This window comes from Aulonocara stuartgranti (genome assembly GCF_965226115.1).
Source record: "Aulonocara stuartgranti genome assembly, chromosome: 3".
Lineage (NCBI taxonomy): Eukaryota > Metazoa > Chordata > Actinopteri > Cichliformes > Cichlidae > Aulonocara > Aulonocara stuartgranti.
This window is the reverse complement of record NC_138941.1, coordinates 30,409,888-30,427,259: the sequence shown is the minus strand read 5'-3', so window position 1 is coordinate 30,427,259 and position 17,372 is coordinate 30,409,888. Positions and strand designations below refer to the sequence as shown.

The 17,372-nt window shown below is 39.7% G+C and overlaps 3 protein-coding genes across 3 annotated transcripts; 1 reads left to right on the top strand and 2 right to left on the bottom strand.

Moving 5' to 3' along the window:
* Nucleotides 1-342: 342 nt before the first annotated feature.
* LOC309703898 (uncharacterized protein) lies at nt 343-2,283 on the bottom strand. Its single transcript, XM_082528809.1, has 4 exons — nt 2,181-2,283; nt 1,824-1,951; nt 1,669-1,722; nt 343-1,552 (listed from the first exon to the last, which is right to left on the bottom strand). The coding sequence occupies exons 1-4, from the start codon at nt 2,221-2,223 to the stop codon at nt 1,265-1,267; spliced, it is 513 nt and encodes a 170-aa protein (XP_082384935.1). The 5' UTR covers nt 2,224-2,283; the 3' UTR covers nt 343-1,264.
* Nucleotides 2,284-6,446: 4,163 nt separating this feature from the next.
* Nucleotides 6,447-7,790, bottom strand: LOC309699903 (uncharacterized protein). The gene is made up of 4 exons (XM_082523135.1): nt 7,683-7,790; nt 7,334-7,461; nt 7,173-7,226; nt 6,447-7,053 (listed from the first exon to the last, which is right to left on the bottom strand). The coding sequence occupies exons 2-4, from the start codon at nt 7,436-7,438 to the stop codon at nt 6,784-6,786; spliced, it is 429 nt and encodes a 142-aa protein (XP_082379261.1). The 5' UTR covers nt 7,439-7,461; nt 7,683-7,790; the 3' UTR covers nt 6,447-6,783.
* Nucleotides 7,791-9,182: 1,392 nt separating this feature from the next.
* Nucleotides 9,183-11,303, top strand: LOC309701739 (single-stranded DNA-binding protein 3-like). Its single transcript, XM_082525954.1, has 2 exons — nt 9,183-11,083; nt 11,124-11,303. The coding sequence occupies exon 1, from the start codon at nt 9,213-9,215 to the stop codon at nt 9,942-9,944; it is 732 nt and encodes a 243-aa protein (XP_082382080.1). The 5' UTR covers nt 9,183-9,212; the 3' UTR covers nt 9,945-11,083; nt 11,124-11,303.
* The last annotated feature ends 6,069 nt before the right edge of the window (nt 11,304-17,372 follow it).

The window sequence follows — 17,372 nt, the reverse complement described above, 5'->3', positions numbered from 1 at the left end:
AATAATAAACAACTGAAGGGACCAAAAAACATGATCTGACTACTGAGAGTGAGGTGTAAGGAAGGAGTCAATACAGGAAACTAGTAAAGGTGTAAGATGCAGCATGATGCTTATGAAAGTACATTATGGACAAACATTGAATGCGTTTCTCCAGTTACCATCATGCACCAGTAATCAGGCTTTCTTAACAAGGGTGTCTGTGCCAGTGGTTATGTGGTTAACCCAATTCAATGCAAAAATACGAATGCTGTAGCACTATACAAATAAATGAAAAAACAAAACATGTTGAATTCTCCCAATTCTTTTAATCTTTGGGCTGAAGGAAGGACAGTACTCGGTGTATAAATGCTCAATCAACAATCATTTATTTTCATACAATTCAACACTTAAGAGCATTTAGAACGTCCGGACGGGAGAGATGCCTGCAGAGGGTTCACAGCATGTCTCGAAATGGCGACGAGTTTCACAGCCGCTTCTGACGACCCCCACCTAGTCATAAAAGCTACATCTTCACACGTTTTTCTAATTCTTAGCAAGACTGGCTCCTGACCTTGGCTCCCTGTCTTTCTGCTCTAAGGAAGGTGGGGGTGTGGAATGTGGTTTATCTCTTCTGCCCTAGACACAAAGTCTCCTGCTCACAACCTTCTTTTTATGATTCAACAATAAAGCATGTCAAGAAAACAGTGTAAGACATTCACAGCCGATCAAGGATACAGAGTGATGCACACTTTATCTAATGAACTACAAAATGATTATGTTCTTTTAACCCAAGAGTATAATGAGAACTAAACTACATACACAGCACACCATCTAAACTAGAGGATAATATATGTCCTACAGCTGTTATCATAATTCAACTACCTTGACTACGGGCATAAAATAACATATGTTTTACTACTGGTCTCAACAAACAAAAGGTCAAACATTCGCAATACTACTACTACTACTACTAACAATAATAATAATAATAGTTATTATTATAGTATTCAATTATAAATACCATCATCAATTAAACAGCAGAAACTTTCTGGTGAGGGCATACTTGCATTTCACAAGAATGTGACGAGGTAATTAATCATTATGTTGCTGAGGAAAAGAAACAATAGTAGTAGTAGGTAAATGTCTTTAATGTATGGCAGTTTGCAGTTTATAATATATATATATATATATATATATATACATATATATATATATATATATATTATGGAAACTAACCAGAGATACAACAGATTGTTAAAGAAAAATGAAATGACTGGCATGGAAGTTACAATTCATCTCGGTGTTCCTCAATGCATTTAATCCGTTTGTTCAGCTCTCCCAGTTCCTTTTCAGTTTCCTCCATTTTCTCACCCAAGTTCTTATTCTTCCTGTCAATTTCAACCTTAATCACCGCCACTAAATTCTTATAGCTCTCCATAAGTGTGACTTCTTCATAAAAACCATCAGGTGAATCTTTCGTAGATCTCTTCATCACTTCGATAAACGGATCCATAAGCTTCAAGTATTCACTCAACAGTTCGGAATTGAAGTTCACCTCTTCCTCACGCTGAGCCTGATGGAAATTTAACAGTTTCATATTACAGGAAGGCAGTTTACTATGTTGTAACGTTATATTTGGTCATATATATCCATGAGTTTCTTATTGCAGTTCTCTGAACATGCACTGACCTTCAGTTTGTCCAGATGTTGTTTCATGTTCTGATAGTTTTCTTTGAATTGTGTCTGAAATCAATCATATACAAGTGGTTACACTAAAAAATACAACAGCAACTTTGTTTGTGGTGATTCGCAAAATTACTGAAGGTTAAGAAAAAACAATTTACCAGCTGGTCCTTGTCTATCCAAGCACTTGAAAGGGAAACCAGAGACAGCAGCGTGAACATGAGGAACAAGCCTTTGGTGGTGCTGCAAACAGTCACTGATGCCATCACTCTTCTGAGAAACTCTGTCTCTAAGCCAAAGACGTACAGTGTTAAGAGTTGAATTGAAGGTTTACAAACTACAGATGAACATCTTCATTATCCAGTGGAGTTATCATTTTAAATTTTAAAAAGTGCAACTTTAAAGATTTACAAAGAATCACGATTGAAAAACTCAAATTACAACTCAATCTAAAACGTTTAATTTCTTTATAAGAAAATGTGAAGTCTGTATAAACCATGTTATAGTGAGTTACTTACCTGTGATGAAGCTGATGAATGAAGAAACAAAGATACGGCTCATCACACAGTTCTTTTATACATGCTTGTGGTGACACCTCCCATTTTGCGCGTGTGTGTGTGTTGTGTGTGGGCATGCGGTTGGGTGTGCTGCAGTGTGGTCTGCGTGCAGAGCCATTAACAGTTAGCTTCCTCAGACTTTCAGTTTTGTTTCTGTCAATAGAAAATTGTACTTAGTAGTCAGTATAATCTTTTAATAATATAAGTTTTGAAGATATGCGTAGCCTATTTTAGAGTTTAGAAATGTGTTAGAATGTAGAATTATTGTAGAGACACTGACACTGTCCTCGATGTAATAAAGACCTGAGTATGTCAGGAATTTAGGAGTAGATTTCTAGGAGACCCTCCCCCAGTTTGAACTGTGAAAGTGAGACAAAGAGAGGTTAATGTTGCGTGGGAATTCCTCAGGGCATGCCTGGGTGGGAGTCTCAAAGTTTGTAACTAAAATAACTTTGGTTTGGAAGGGAGATGGACTTTTATGACCTTCAGGAAGGCACGTACATAGAGATATACGCACATAGTGCTTTAACTGTTACGCACGCACATCCACACGCACACTCACACATACACACAGGTACGCGCATACACTCACTCATGTGCTCGTGCACATAGACACAGAGTTTGCAGCACACCGTGGGGGTTTTATGATGGGGTCGCTCCTACAAAACTGTGTTTCACAGACAAAGGAGTGAAGATTTTTCAGAGGGACAGCAGACTGTTGTTTTAATTCACTGTGACCCGTTATCAAGCAGGGAAGGAGCAGTGCCTGCTAGATAAGAGCTTAACAAGCAGTTTCACTTCGTACCAGGTAGAGGAGCCTCTCCTGACACACACACACACACACACACACACACACACACACACACACACACACGTAGAAAAATATTTAGTTTACACATCCAGAAATGCATATACTATTATATATTGTACATATATTTATTAGTTTCAGATGTAGCCATTTTTGTATTTTGCTTGTTTACATTATTGTATTTTGCACAACTCTGTTGCTTGTGAAGCTCGCACACAAGAATTTCACTCACATGTGCTGTACCAATGTACCTGCACATGTGATGTGACAATAAAAGTGATTTGATTTGATTTGATTTGATTTGTATAGAAGAGGAAATAAAAAACCCCAAATATCTAAATCCGGTTTCTGTCCACTTAAAAGGCACTATTGAGTGGGGAAGAGCTCTGGCCAGGGAATTGAGGGGTTGCAACTCGCTTTTTTGATAATTGACCTTATATCCTGACAGTGTACCATATTGGTCCAGTATGTCAAAAAGCCCCGGGAATGAGTTTAGAGGGTCAGAAATGTACAGGAGCAAGTCATCTGAAGTTGAACTGAAGTTAAGCAAAGCTGTACTATATAACATGGAAACTAACCACAGATACAATAGATGCATTATTTAAAAAAAAATAAAATGAAATGACTGACATGGAATTTACAACTCAGCTTGCTTTTCCTCAAGGACTTTAATATTGTTTTTCAGTTCTCCCAGTTTCATTTCACTTTCCTGTATTTTCTCACCCAACTTCATATTCTCCGTGTCAATGTTAGTCTTACTTTCTTTCATGTTATTCTTAATGTTCTCCATAAATATGTCAACTTGAGGAAACCCATCAGGTAAAACTTTTGCAGATCTCTTCATCAATGCAACTCACCTTCCATAATGCTCAAGTATTCACTCAACAGTTCAGAATTGAAGTTCACTCGTTCCTAAGCCTCAGCCTGATGGGATAAAATTTGTTTCATATTACATGAAAGCAGTTTACTATGTCATAAAGTTATATAGGTTTATATAATCTATCATATTAGAGCAGGGCTCAAGACTAACTTTTTGCCATGATTGCACTGGTGCGCTGTCTTTGTGTGGAATCTGTTTTCCTGCTCTCATTTACTGTTTGGTGGTGGTTGAAATAGTTTTGTGAATAACCTGAGATTCTGGCGTTTCTGGCAAAATAAATTTATATTTTAAAAGTCGCATCAGGATTTAATGAATTGATATCATTTTATTCAAGCTACTCACCTCTCTTTATCCACCTGCACTTTCAAATGTACACACGAAGGATTACAGAAATATCTGGACCGCGGCCAATCAGATGTCCCGCCCCTGACTATCTCTGATTGGTTTAGACCACAATAGGGGCATAATGTGTGTCTGTTGTTGACCACACGGAGACTTTCAGAGTTGCAGAGACTCGCACTCTAGAGCCCTGCAGAGTGTTAATAACTGAATTGAAGGTTTAAAAAATGCAGCTGAATGTTTTCATTATCCAGTGGAGTTATCATTTTAAATTTTAAAAAGTGCAACTTTAAAGATTCACAAAGAATCCCAGTTGAAACAACTCAATTTGAAACGTTTTAATTTTTATATAAGAAAATGTGAAGTCTTTGTATAAACCATTCAATAGTGATTTATTTACCTGTGATGTCAAAAGATGCTGATGAATCAATAAATGAAGATATGGCACATCACAAAGTTCTTTTATACACGCTTGTGGTTACACCTCGGTTTTTTGCACAGCACTTTGTGGGGGTGTGTGTGTGTATATGTGTGTATGCGTGCGGTTGAGTGTGCTGCAGTGTGGTCTACGTGCAGAGACATTAGCACTTAGCTTCCTCAGACTTTCATTTTTGTTTCACAGATATTTGCTTGTTTCACATAAAAATGCCAAGATGACAACCAGAGGAAAAAAATAAATGCACTATTTAAATATTTCAAATGTGCACAAACAATTCTGTTCACCCTTTACATAATATGTAAATAGGTTTGCATGACTGCTGGGAATGATGCATAAAAGAAAAAGTTGATGAATGTGTAATGCATGAGATGCAGAAATTTTCAGAAACCCTTTTCTGTTTATTAAAAAAAATTGAAGTTTGTCCATACTTTATAAAGTAAAAAAGCCTGACATTGACAGTGTAAAAAGTGGGTTAACGGGTATTACACATACTGTGCATGGCATTCTTTCATTTCATGAGTGCAAACAATGCATGTTGGTTCTGGTGGCCGGCCGCGTGGCTAATGGCGGTGGCGCAGCAGTCATGAACGTGAGCCGAGGCTCACAGAAGGCTTGGCAAGCATCCGGTGTGCAACACCCCACCACACGCTGGCCTCTGGTGGACAAAAGCCAGGATTAAAAAGGAGAAAACCCAGCTTCTGTTGATGTCCACGAGTTCTAGACTTCAGGCTGTCAATACCAGCAAAGGATTTTTCAGTTTTAATTTGTCCAATTACTTTTGAGCACCTGAAATTAAGTCAAATTAATTGGGTGTTTGTGTTAAAAAGTGCTTTTATTCCTCACAATTGTTTTTTGTTCAACCCAATTAAAGCTGAAAGTCTGCACTTCAACTGCATCTGAGTTGTTTCGCTTAAAATTCACTTTGGTAACGTGCAGAACCAAAATTTGAAAAAAGCTATGTCCAAATATTTATGGCCCCAATTGCAGTCAATAAAATCCTCCCTGAGGTTTCTCTTCAGGCATAATGATTTCAAATTACATGGTTTTATAACAACATTGAGATTCCTGTAGCTCCTGTAGATCATTGTAAATGAAAAAACAGTGCCAAAACAGCAGTCTGTCAAGTACTGCTGTGTGACAACTGAGTTGGGACCCAAATGAAGACCTCCAAAGAATTCAAAACATATGAGAACAAGATGACACATGACAACAAGAGACAACTCGACTAAGTGCAATGGGCGATTGAGACAATATATTAACATAGAAATGTGACTGTGGGGACACCTAGTGGACACAGATGAACTAAAGAAGATGTGGGGAAAGTAAAACTTAATACCAGGCACAAGAAGTGAGACAAACAGGAAGTAACAAGTAAAAAACAAGTCTGAAAACAGGAAAGAGAGCAAGGGCTCTTCATGCTCTGCTGATGATCTGGCTACTGAGAGTAAAGTGCATGAAAGGACTCAATACAGGAAACTAGTAAAGGTGTAAATAAAGATGCAGCATGATGCTTGCGAAAGTACATCATGGACAAAAATTGAAAGCATTTCTCCAGTTACCATCAAACACCAGTTATCAGACTTTCTTAACAAAGGTGTCTGTGCCAGTGACACACAGATGGTTAAATATGAATGCTGCAAAGCACCATAACATAATGATAACAATACTACTACTACTACTAATAATAATAAGCTTTCTGGTGAGGGCATAGTTGCATTTCATAAGAATGTGAGAAAAGAAACAATAACAGTAGTAGGAAAATGTCTTTATTGTGTGACAGTTTGCAGTTTATGTGAGTTTATGTTTATGTTTTCACTTCTATATTTAAGCAACAGCAGAAAAAGAAGTAACTACTGGAAATGTATTCTTAAAAGTTGTCATCAGCACATATAAGCCTGTGCACAATGGTAGCTGATAGTGAAATCCTTTTCTTTCTTTCTTTCTTTTTTTTTTTTTAATATCAGACAGTAAAGAAGAAGGGCAGCTCTAAAAAAAAAGTTAAACTGAAGTTAAGCAAAGCTGTACTATATGAAATGGAAACTAACCACAGATATAAAAGATGCATTGTTAGAGAAAGATCAAATGACTGACATGGGATTTACAATTCAGCTTGCTTTTCCTCGAACACTTCAATAATTCTTTTCAGTTGTCCCAGTTTCATTTCACTTTCCTCTATTTTCTCACCCAACTCCTCATTCTTCCTGTCAATGTTAGCCTTACTTTCCTTGACGAAATTCTTAATGTACTCCATAAATGTGTTAAGTAGAGGAAAGTCATCAGATTTCTTCATCAGTGCAATCAATGGGTCCATAATGCGCAAGTATTCGCTCATCAGTTCGGAACCGGAGTCCACTTCCTCACGCCCAGCCTGATGGAATCAAATTGTAGTTTCATATTACATTAAGGTAGTTTTTTTATGTTGTAACGTTATATTTGGTCAAATATATCCACAAGTTTCTAATTGCAGTTCTCTGAACATGTACTGACCTTCACTCTGTCCATTTGTTGTTTTATCTTCTGATAGCTTTCTTTCAGTTGTTTCTGAAAATCATATACAGCATATACAAGTGGTTGAACTTCAAAACATTTAAATTACTCCAGCAACTTTGTTTGTGGTGACTCACAAAATCAAGAAAAAAACAATTTACCAGCTGGTCCTTGTCTATCAGGGAACTTGAAAAGCAAACCAGAGACAGCAGCGTGAACACAAGGAACAAGCCTTTGCTGGTGCTGCAAACAGTCACTGCCGCCATCGCTGTTCTGAGTAACTCTGTCTCTAAGTGTAAGTTGTACAGTGTTAAGAGTTGAATTGAAGGTTTACAAAACTGCAGCTGAACATCTTCATTATCCAGTGGAGTTACCATTTTAAATTTTAAAAAGTGCAACTTTAAGGATTCACAAAAAATCAAAACTGAAACAACTGAATTTGAAACATTTTTAATTTCTATATAAGAAAATGTGAAGTCTGTATAAACCAAGTTATAGTGAGTTACTTACCTGTGATGTCAAAAGAAGCCGATGAATGAAGAAACGAAGATATGGCTCATCACAAAATTCTTTTATACATCCTTGTGATTACACCTCCCATTTTGCGCAACACACTGTGTGTGTGTGTGTTGTATGTGCTCGCGTGCATGTGTGGTTGGGGGTGCTGCATTGTGGTCTGTGTGCTGAAGCAATAGCACTTCCTGTCCATAAACCTTTAAAAGCACATTTGTCCCTATCAACAGCAGAATTTTACTGTTAAAGTCACATTCAGGAGCAACAAGAGTCAAAATGACTAGTTGTTGTTCTTTGCCTGAAATGTTCTTGGGAAATGTAATGTGAATCTGAACGTAGCCCAAGTTTGGCACATTTTGCCCACCAGATCCTTCAATTTCAAGAAGGGCATGTATCGATGGGATGGGAAAGGTGCATTTTGTGAAAAGACTCAGAAATGATTGTAACTTGTGAGCCTGTGTCCATTATGGATTTGCAGGGCATCCCATCAACAAGTACTTGGTCTTATGAGACCTAGAGGCAAAGATTGAGATTTAGGCTTTCTATGCAGTGAATGGGTATGTGATTTGCATTTCAGGATCACAACTTAATGTCTTGGGACCGAGGGAATCAGGTTTCAGCTCCTGGGTGTCCCATGACAGGAGCTGCCATTAGTTTAAATAAAACACGATTGTGGCCTGTCGTGCAAAAAAATCAGCCTGTTTCTTTTTCAGCTCTGCATTCTTTACTTGGACAAGTGTGGGATTAGCAGCTCACTGCAATACGATTGTCTTCCCACACTTAAAGTAAAACCATGCCCTGAATGTGCCAGGGCGTTTAGTAGCAGCCCTTGGGCGCCTGGTGTTAACAGCTAAAGCATTTTTGGGGTGCATGTTTCTCATGTTTGGTTGTCAGCTATTTGACTTTCAAGCTTGGCAATTTAATTTGGTTTTAGCTTCAGAGATTTGGGTTCAGTACTTACAGGAGGCTCAGTACTTGGGGTGGTGCTCCTTGGCCTTTGTGTTAACTGTTCAACTTCCTTTGAGAACTCTTTGACTTTTTGTTCGAGTTTCACTGTCAGCGGAAGTAGGAGTCGCAAGTGGTACTTGGTCAAAAGTGCACATACTAAAAACTGAGTGTGGATGCGCAGAAGCTTTTGTTGCACCTAAATGTTTTTGCATGCGGTCTAACTTGGCTGAACGCTGATCTTTCCTTTCCTTTCCACCCTTATTTCCTGATCTGGAAATAAGGGTGGAAGAAATCTTTTTTTGATTCGAGCTGGAGACTTATTATCATGCTTTGGTCCCAGAACCAATGGATTGTCTTTGGTTCACGGTTCTTTCCTCTAGTGCATCAGTTTTTTGTTAAGCGGTGTCAGGCCTGACCCAAAAGAAAGGTAGCAACATAAAGTGTCCTTAGATTCCAAGAAAGAAACATACATCCCTTAAAAAAAGTAAATAAAATAAAATACATAAATAAATAAATAATTGGAAATCGTTGTCTCCCACCAAGCACCAAAGAAGCAGGGGGCCCAAGGTAGTATGTTGTATGCCACCTGCCTTTTTCCAGTCTTTCATGTCGCCTCGCTTTGCTGGAGGCCCAAGAGGTCCACCCATCCGGATGGCCAGCCAGCCACCCGGCGGAGGACCAGGTCCTCATCCCATGCTGCCCAACATGGACCCCACACGGCCACAAGGTCATCCTAACTTGGGGCCAATGCAGAGAATGAGTGGCCCTCGAGGAATGGGGCCTATGGGGCCTGGCCCTCAGAACTTTGGTGGTGGGATGAGGCCTCCACACAACACCATGGGTCTTGGCATGCCAGGAGTGAACATGGGCCCAGGAACGGGTCGGCCATGGCCCAATCCCAACAATGCCAACTCTATGCCTTACTCATCACCCTCTCCTGGTGCATACGGGGGGGCATCTGGAGGTGGAGGGCCTCCTGGCACTCCCATCATGCCCAGCCCCGCAGACTCAAACAACTCTGGTGACAATTTATACACCATGATCAACACTGGACCTGGCAACCGAAATAATTTCCCTATGGGCCCAGGCTCTGATGGACCCCTGGGAGCCATGGCTGGGATGGAACCACACCACATGAATGGATCACTAGGTTCTGGTGATATGGATGGAATGAACAAGAATTCCCCAAACAATTTAAGTGGCATTACCAATCCTCCCGGGACCCCGAGGGATGACGGGGAGCTGAGTGGAAACTTCCTCCACTCCTTTCAGAGCGAGAACTACTCTTCAACCATGACGATGAGTGTGTGACCCCCTCCCCCTCTTCACCCTACCCGATTTGCCATCATTCCGAGGATCTGAAGTCACTGTAGGACGTGGCCAAACACATCAGCACCAAATCAGGGACAGGCGCCATTTTGGTTCCACACTAACGCCAGAATGCTGATTGGGGGACAAAAACAAAACAAAAAAATCTAAATGGCTGGCAAACTACTGCTCCTTGCTCAAAATGAAGGACAATTACACCATTTATCACAACCCCTGTGTGAGAAAACCAGCTACTGAAATGCATAAATAACACGTTTTATGTTCTTTGCAGAACCTCCTGACCCCGCTCAGTCCTCTCAGCCTCTTTAATCCTAGTGCGAAGAGAAAAAGGTTGGAAGTTTACCTCTTGTACTTTTTAATGATTGCTTTGTGGTGCAAGATGTGCAGGAAATATCTGCTTTTGTCACTTAAAACACTGGAGAGTTTGCATACGCATTGTGAGCTTGGAAAGTCTCTGTCTTGTCATTTTACTTTTCGCCATGCATACGGTGTCACAGAAATGGGTTGACACAGAACTGAGGATTTGTCTTTTACTCTGTGGCCACCTTTCTGAATAATGTATTACTCTGCCCAATGCCCACCTTTCTATTTAAAGAGTCTTAAAAATGGAAACGATGTGAAAGAATATGGCTTTTATTGTGACAGCCTTTTGCAGCGGTGTTGTTACAGTGTCACATTGATCCATATTGATCAGTCTCTCAAGCCCTTTTCAGACATGGGATTTTTAACATTGCCGCCTTCATCAGTCCCTCAAAGCGATGGCATTCTGTTAGGCTTTGGTCACTTTTACATCAGTGTTCCTCGCAGCTTTATTCAGACGTAACCATGACAGTTGCAAAGAGAGCCACGGTATGTGAGATATTCACCATATGTGCAAAAGAATTGTCGCATTCGTGGCAGTGAGCATTAGGCATCTAGTGAAGTGTAGCCACACTGTTGAACGTTTAACTCGATGTGACATTTTTACCAAGATCAGGGTCTGTGTGAGTGAGTGTGTGTGTGTGTGTGTGTGTGTGTGCGTGCATGTGCGCGAGTGTGTGCATTCTGCCACAGCTGCCCCTGCCTTTTGAACACAGACTCTCTCTTCTGCATGGGGAATATGCACTGCATTAGAGAGCGACGTTTTCACCTTACTGAAAATGAAAAATAGCTTCCGATGAGACAAAACGTCACGTCATATTTTATTGCTGTTTGGGGCAATCTCTACATCAAAGATGGACGAGAGATATGGGCAGTCATAATCCTGTGCATCGGTTAATGCATTCAGACATGTGCCAAGTTGAAAGTGCTAGGTCGGACCTAGTTCGAGATTTCCGTCGCAATCTTTGCAGAAAAGTGACCGGGGCGAAGCCGACGCGTTCGCGGGTGCTTAATGGAAAAGGACTGCATGTCTGAAAGGGGCTTTGTTGTTGACAGTTTGCTACTCTGCCACTCTTGGCTGTTTAAACAGCTGGACTGCTGCCGCGTGCTGTCAAGGGAAGCCAGACTTTGGCACAAAAAGTGAGTGCATGAGTGCTGAGAATCTGTGTACAACATACTACCTAGTGCTGCTCTTCTCTATGTGGACACCTGCTTTAAGATGTGGTGTATATCTCTTTACCTGCCTGTGCTTAACACTCTGTGCGCTTCATCGTCATAGCCTTCTGTGTTACTTCCTATTTGGTTGATGGATATATGGATGAGTTGCCCATTTTAATCTCTCACACATACTGGTTAATACTTCCTTCCTGTATCACTGGTCGTCCCTTTGGTCCTGCCCGTCTCTTGCCCATCCGCATATTTTTTTATATTTTGATACAAACTTTGACTACATATATTGCCCAGTTATTCAGTTAGTCAAAGCTTTCTAAACAGATTCTAGTAGGCACCATTATAAACTTAGCCACAGTCTTGTAAATGTGATGAGAATTTTTGTTTCATTTTTTTCCCTGTGAACATTATGCATTATACACATCTGTCCTATGTTGCCTTTATTTGCTGATATTTTTTTTATTTCAAATTGAGGAAAGATTGCTTGTTAATATAATTTTACAATAACTTAAAAAAAAAGAAAGAAAAAAAAAAAAGAAAGACCAGCCAGGATATTCTTCATGAACTCTGTGCCTCAACAGGACGGAAACTTCTACGACAGCTTGTTGCTCGGTGTAGACAGATGCGCCTGAGCTGGGACTTCCTGTCAGCAGTGTTATGGTGCATTCATGGTACATGGGTAAACTCAATACTCAAAAAAGTAACACTTAAAATAAAATTAAAATAAAATACAATTGGCCATAAAATAACCCTGGGCTACACAAATACATGAAATCTATGGAAAGAGTTAATATAGGAAACTAGAAAAACTAGGAAAGTAGATGTAAAAATAGACGGAGCATGATGCTAATGAAAGTACATCACAGACAAAAACTGAAAGCTTTTCCCCAGTTACCGTCAAACACCAGTTATCAGGCTTTCTTAACAAAGGTGTCTCTGCCAGTGACACGCAGATGTGGTTAACCCAATTCAATGCAAAAATATGAATGCTGCACCGTACAAATAAATGAATAAATGATCAAAACATTCTCAATTCAATTCAATTCAATGCAATTTTATTTATATAGCGCCAAATCACAACAAAAGTCGCCTCAAGGCGCTTCATAGATACAGAGAAAAGCCCAACAATCATATGACCCCCTATGAGCCAGCACTTTGGCGACAGTGGGAGGGAAAAACTCCCTTTTAACAGGAAGAAACCTCCAGCAGAACCAGGCTCAGGGAGGGGCGGGGCCATCTGCTGCGACCGGTTGGGGTGAGAGAAGGAAGACAGGATAAAGACATGCTGTGGAAGAGAGACAGAGGTTAATAACTGATATGATTCAATGCAGAGAGGTCTGTTAATACATAATGAGTGAGAAAGGTGACTGGAAAGGAAAAACTCAATGCATCATGGGAATCCCCCGGCAGCCTACGTCTATTGCAGCATAACTAAGGGAGGATTCAGGGTCACCTGGTCCAGCCCTAACTATATGCTTTAGCAAAAAGGAAAGTTTTATGCCTAATCTTGAAAGTAGAGATAGTGTCTGTCTCCTGAATCCAAACTGGAAGCTGGTTCCACAGAAGAGGGGCCTGAAAACTGAAGGCTCTGCCTCCCATCCTACTTTTAAATACTCTAGGAACAACAAGTAGGCCTGCAGAGCGAGAGCGAAGTGCTCTAATAGGGTGATATGGTACTACAAGGTCATTAAGATAAGATGGGGCCTGATTATTTAAGACCTTGCACGTGAGGAGCAAAAATGACTCCAAGGTTCCTCACAGCGTTACTGGAGGCCAAGGTAATGCCATCCAGAGTAAGAATCTGGTTAGATACCATATTTCTAAGCTTTTCAGGGCCGAGTACAATAACCTCAGTTTTATCTGAATTAAGAAGCAGAAAGTTAGCGGCCATCCAGGTCTTTATGTCTTTAAGACATTCCTGCAGTTTAACTAATTGGTGTGTGTTATCTGGCTTCATAGATAGATAGAGCTGGGTGTCATCTGCATAGCAGTGAAAATGTATGCTATGTCTTCTAATGATGCCGCCTAAGGGAAGCATGTATAATGTAAACAGAATTGGTCCTAGCACTGAACCCTGTGGAACTCCATAATTAACCTCAGTGTGTGAAGAGGACTCTCCATTTACATGTACAAATTGGAGTCTATTAGATAGATATGATACAAACCACTGCAGTGCAGTACCTGTAATACCTACAGCATGTTCTAATCGCTCTAATAGGATATTATGGTCAACAGTATCGAATGCTGCGCTAAGGTCTAGCAGGACAAGCACAGAGATGAGTCCACTGTCAGAGGCCATAAGAAGATCATTTGTAACCTTCACTAAAGCTGTTTCTGTGCTGTGATGAGCTCTGAAACCTGACTGAAACTCTTCAAATAAGCCATTCCTCTGCAGATGATCTGTTAGCTGTTTGACAACTACTCTTTCAAGGATTTTTGATATGAAAGGAAGGTTGGAGATTGGCCTATAATTAGCTAAGACTGCTGGGTCTAGAGATGGCTTTTTGAGGTTTAACTACAGCTAGCTTGAAGGCCTGTGGTACATAGCCGATTATTAGAGATAGGTTGATCATATTTAAGATCGAAGAATTAATTAATGGCAGGACTTCTTTGAGCAGTTTTGTAGGAATGGGGTCTAAAAGACACGTTGATGGTTTGGAGGAAGTAATTATTGAAGTTAACTCAGAAAGATCAATTGGAGAAAAAGAGTCTAACTTAACATCAATGGTACTAAGAGTAGCTGTAGATAATATTACATCTGTGGGATGATTATTGGTAATTTTTTCTCTAATGATAAAAATTTTGTTTGTGAAGAAGTTCATGAAGTCATTACTAGTTAACGTTAAAGGGATGGTTGGCTCAAAAGAGCTCTGACTGTTTGTCAGCCTGGCTACAGAGCTGAAGAGAAACCTGGGGTTGTTCTTATTTTCTTCAATCAGTGATGAATAGTAAGATGTTCTGGCTTTGCAGAGGGCTTTCTTATAAAGCAGCAAACTATTTCTCCAGGCTAAATGATGATCCTCTAAATTTGTGACACGCCATTTCCTCTCCAGCTTACGAGTCACAACAACAACAACAACGTTAACAACAACGTTAACAACAACGTTAACAACGTTAACAACAACAACAACAATAAAGATTATGATAATAAACTTTATTAAATAAGACATTTTCTGTTGAAGGCATAGTTGTAGTTCACACGAATGTGAGCAGGTCATTAATCTGTCATCATGTTACTGAAGAAAAGAAACAGTAACAGTAGTAGTGAAACTAAAGTTAAGCAAAGCTGTACTATATGAAATGAAAACTAACCACAGATACAATAGATGCATTATTTAAGAAAATTGAAATGACTGACATGGAATTTACAATTCAGCTTGCTTTTCCTTGAGGACTTCAATAGTTTTTTTCAGTTGTCCCAGTTTCATTTCACTTTCCTCTATTTTCTCACCCAACCCCTTATTCTCCCTGTCAGTGTTAGCTTTAAATTCCTTCACTTAATTCTTATAGCACCATAAGTGGGATTAATTCATGAAAACCAGGTTGATGTTCTCCAGAAATGTGTTAACTAGAGGAAAACCATCAGGTAAAGCTTTCACAGATTTCTTCATCAGTGCGATCAATGGGTCCATAAGGCTCAAGTATTCACTCAACTGTTCGGAACCAAAGTTCACTCGTTCCTCATGCTCAGCCTGATGGGATCAAATTTAACAGTTTCATATTACATGAAGACAGTTCACTATGTTATAACATTATATTTGGTCACATATATCCACAGTTTGAAATGTTTTAATATCTATAAAAGTAAATGTGAAGTATTTGTAAAAACCATGTTATAGTGAGTTATTTACCAGTGATGTCAAAAGAAGCTGATGAATGAAGAAATGACGATATCACAAAGTTCTATTATGCATGCTTGTGGTTACAGCTCAGTTTTTTGCACAACTGTTTGTGTGTGTGTGTGTGTGTGTGTGTGTGTGTGTGTGTGTGTGCATGCGTGTGCGCACGTGTGGTTGGGTATGCTGCAGTGTGGTCTGTGTGCAGAGGCATTAGCACTTACCTCCTCAGGCTTTCATTTTTGTTTCGCAGATATTTGCCTGTTTCACATGAAAATGCCAAGGTGACAACCAGAGGGGGAAAAAAGTAAATAAGACATACAACAAATAAACGTACTGTTTAAACATTTCAAATGTGCACAAACAATTCTGCTCACCTTTTACATAATTTGTCAATAGGTTGGATGACAGCTGCGAATGATGCATAAAAGAAAAATAAAGTTTTTGTATGTCAACATCAGTCAGGCACAGGGTTTGATGAGGGGAGAAAACTAGTATGCTGATCATTCAGAGTCTTGCAAAGACTTGAGTGATGGGCAGGTCTTCTACAGCAACACAAGGGAAGACACCAGCCTCCCCCACAGCCACGCCACAGACCAGGCTGCGACACAATGAGAAACTGTACTTATTGCTGGTTTCACTTTCCTGTAAACAAACCACATTTATGGAAAAAAGATTCACAAAGGTGATGATTTATGGCCTTGGCAACTCCCATTGTGTGAGTGCTTCTTTCTCCAGTTCTAGTATAACTATGAGAAAATGGTCTGACTATAGATGTGTACTCTGTAAGTCAACAGCAAAACTGAGTTGGTCTGTACATGCCTTACAAGGGTGTAACACAGCATGGAAGCCTACAGGCATTCATGGACCAAGAATAACTAGTGTCGTGGAAAATTTAACTATAACCTGCAACACACCCAGCGAGCTTAATTTGAAGTGGGTTTAATAAACACATTGCAATGTGGAGAGAGCATCCCAGTGAAACACCAGGACCATCTCCGGATTGTGGCCACCGCCCTTACATCTTATATACAGAGACACAGACAAAGAACATTCCACAAACTCTCACATGTTGGCCCCTTTCACGGGGGGCTATACCTCCTCCCTCACGGAGAGAATTATGACCTTGTTTTCTGCTTGGCCGTCACATAAGGATTTACATCCCTGATAAGGAGAAGGAGTCCCACTATCTGTTCAATGTCACCCATTACAATGGCCTCACTGTGTTAACTTTCCACATGCGTGTAAACTAGTGACAGGAGTGCTCTTACTATAGTAAAGTGAGAAAGTGATATTACTATAACTAATGTGATATGATTAAATATGTGATTAATACATGAGAAAAGAAATCTGCCACTACATTCCACCCTTTGTGATACCACAATTAAGAATTAAAAATAATTAATTAAGAATCACATAAAAACACATGGAGATTTCTTTTCGAACTACTGAACATCAGCACCATTGTGTACTCAAAGAATTCACAATGTCCATCTTCCCTAAAGTCAGAAGGAAGCAACAAATTCACATTTTATGGTCACCTTCTCTCCATCTGAGTCTCCACCCTTTGTTCGAAGGATGGCAGTTATATCATAAAAGAAAACACAATATGAGATCATATAAGAAATGAAACAGTGTTCGTTTTTCATCTGCAAAGAAAACTTCAACCTCGGTTACATCAAGCTGCTCTTTCATAAGAACCCGTTGTTAAGATAAGGAAGTTTTTAGGTGTGTGATATATTTTCCCACTTTATCATTAAATCTCCCAATTTATTAACTGTTTCTGTAAAAGACCCTCTTCCCCAGTGTTATTAGGGATTGAGGCACACATGCCTCACCAAACATCACACACTCCTTTATGCCATTTGCTTTGCCCTGTCCAGATGTTTGCCATCAAGGACAGTGAATATGTCTGAACCTGTAGGTAAATTAATACCACAAACATATACTAACACTGATGTTAGTGCTTCTCGAGTTTTAAAGTAAAACCCAAAAGTAGCCATGAATTTCCACACAGCCAACATATATCAAACACTTCTGAGCT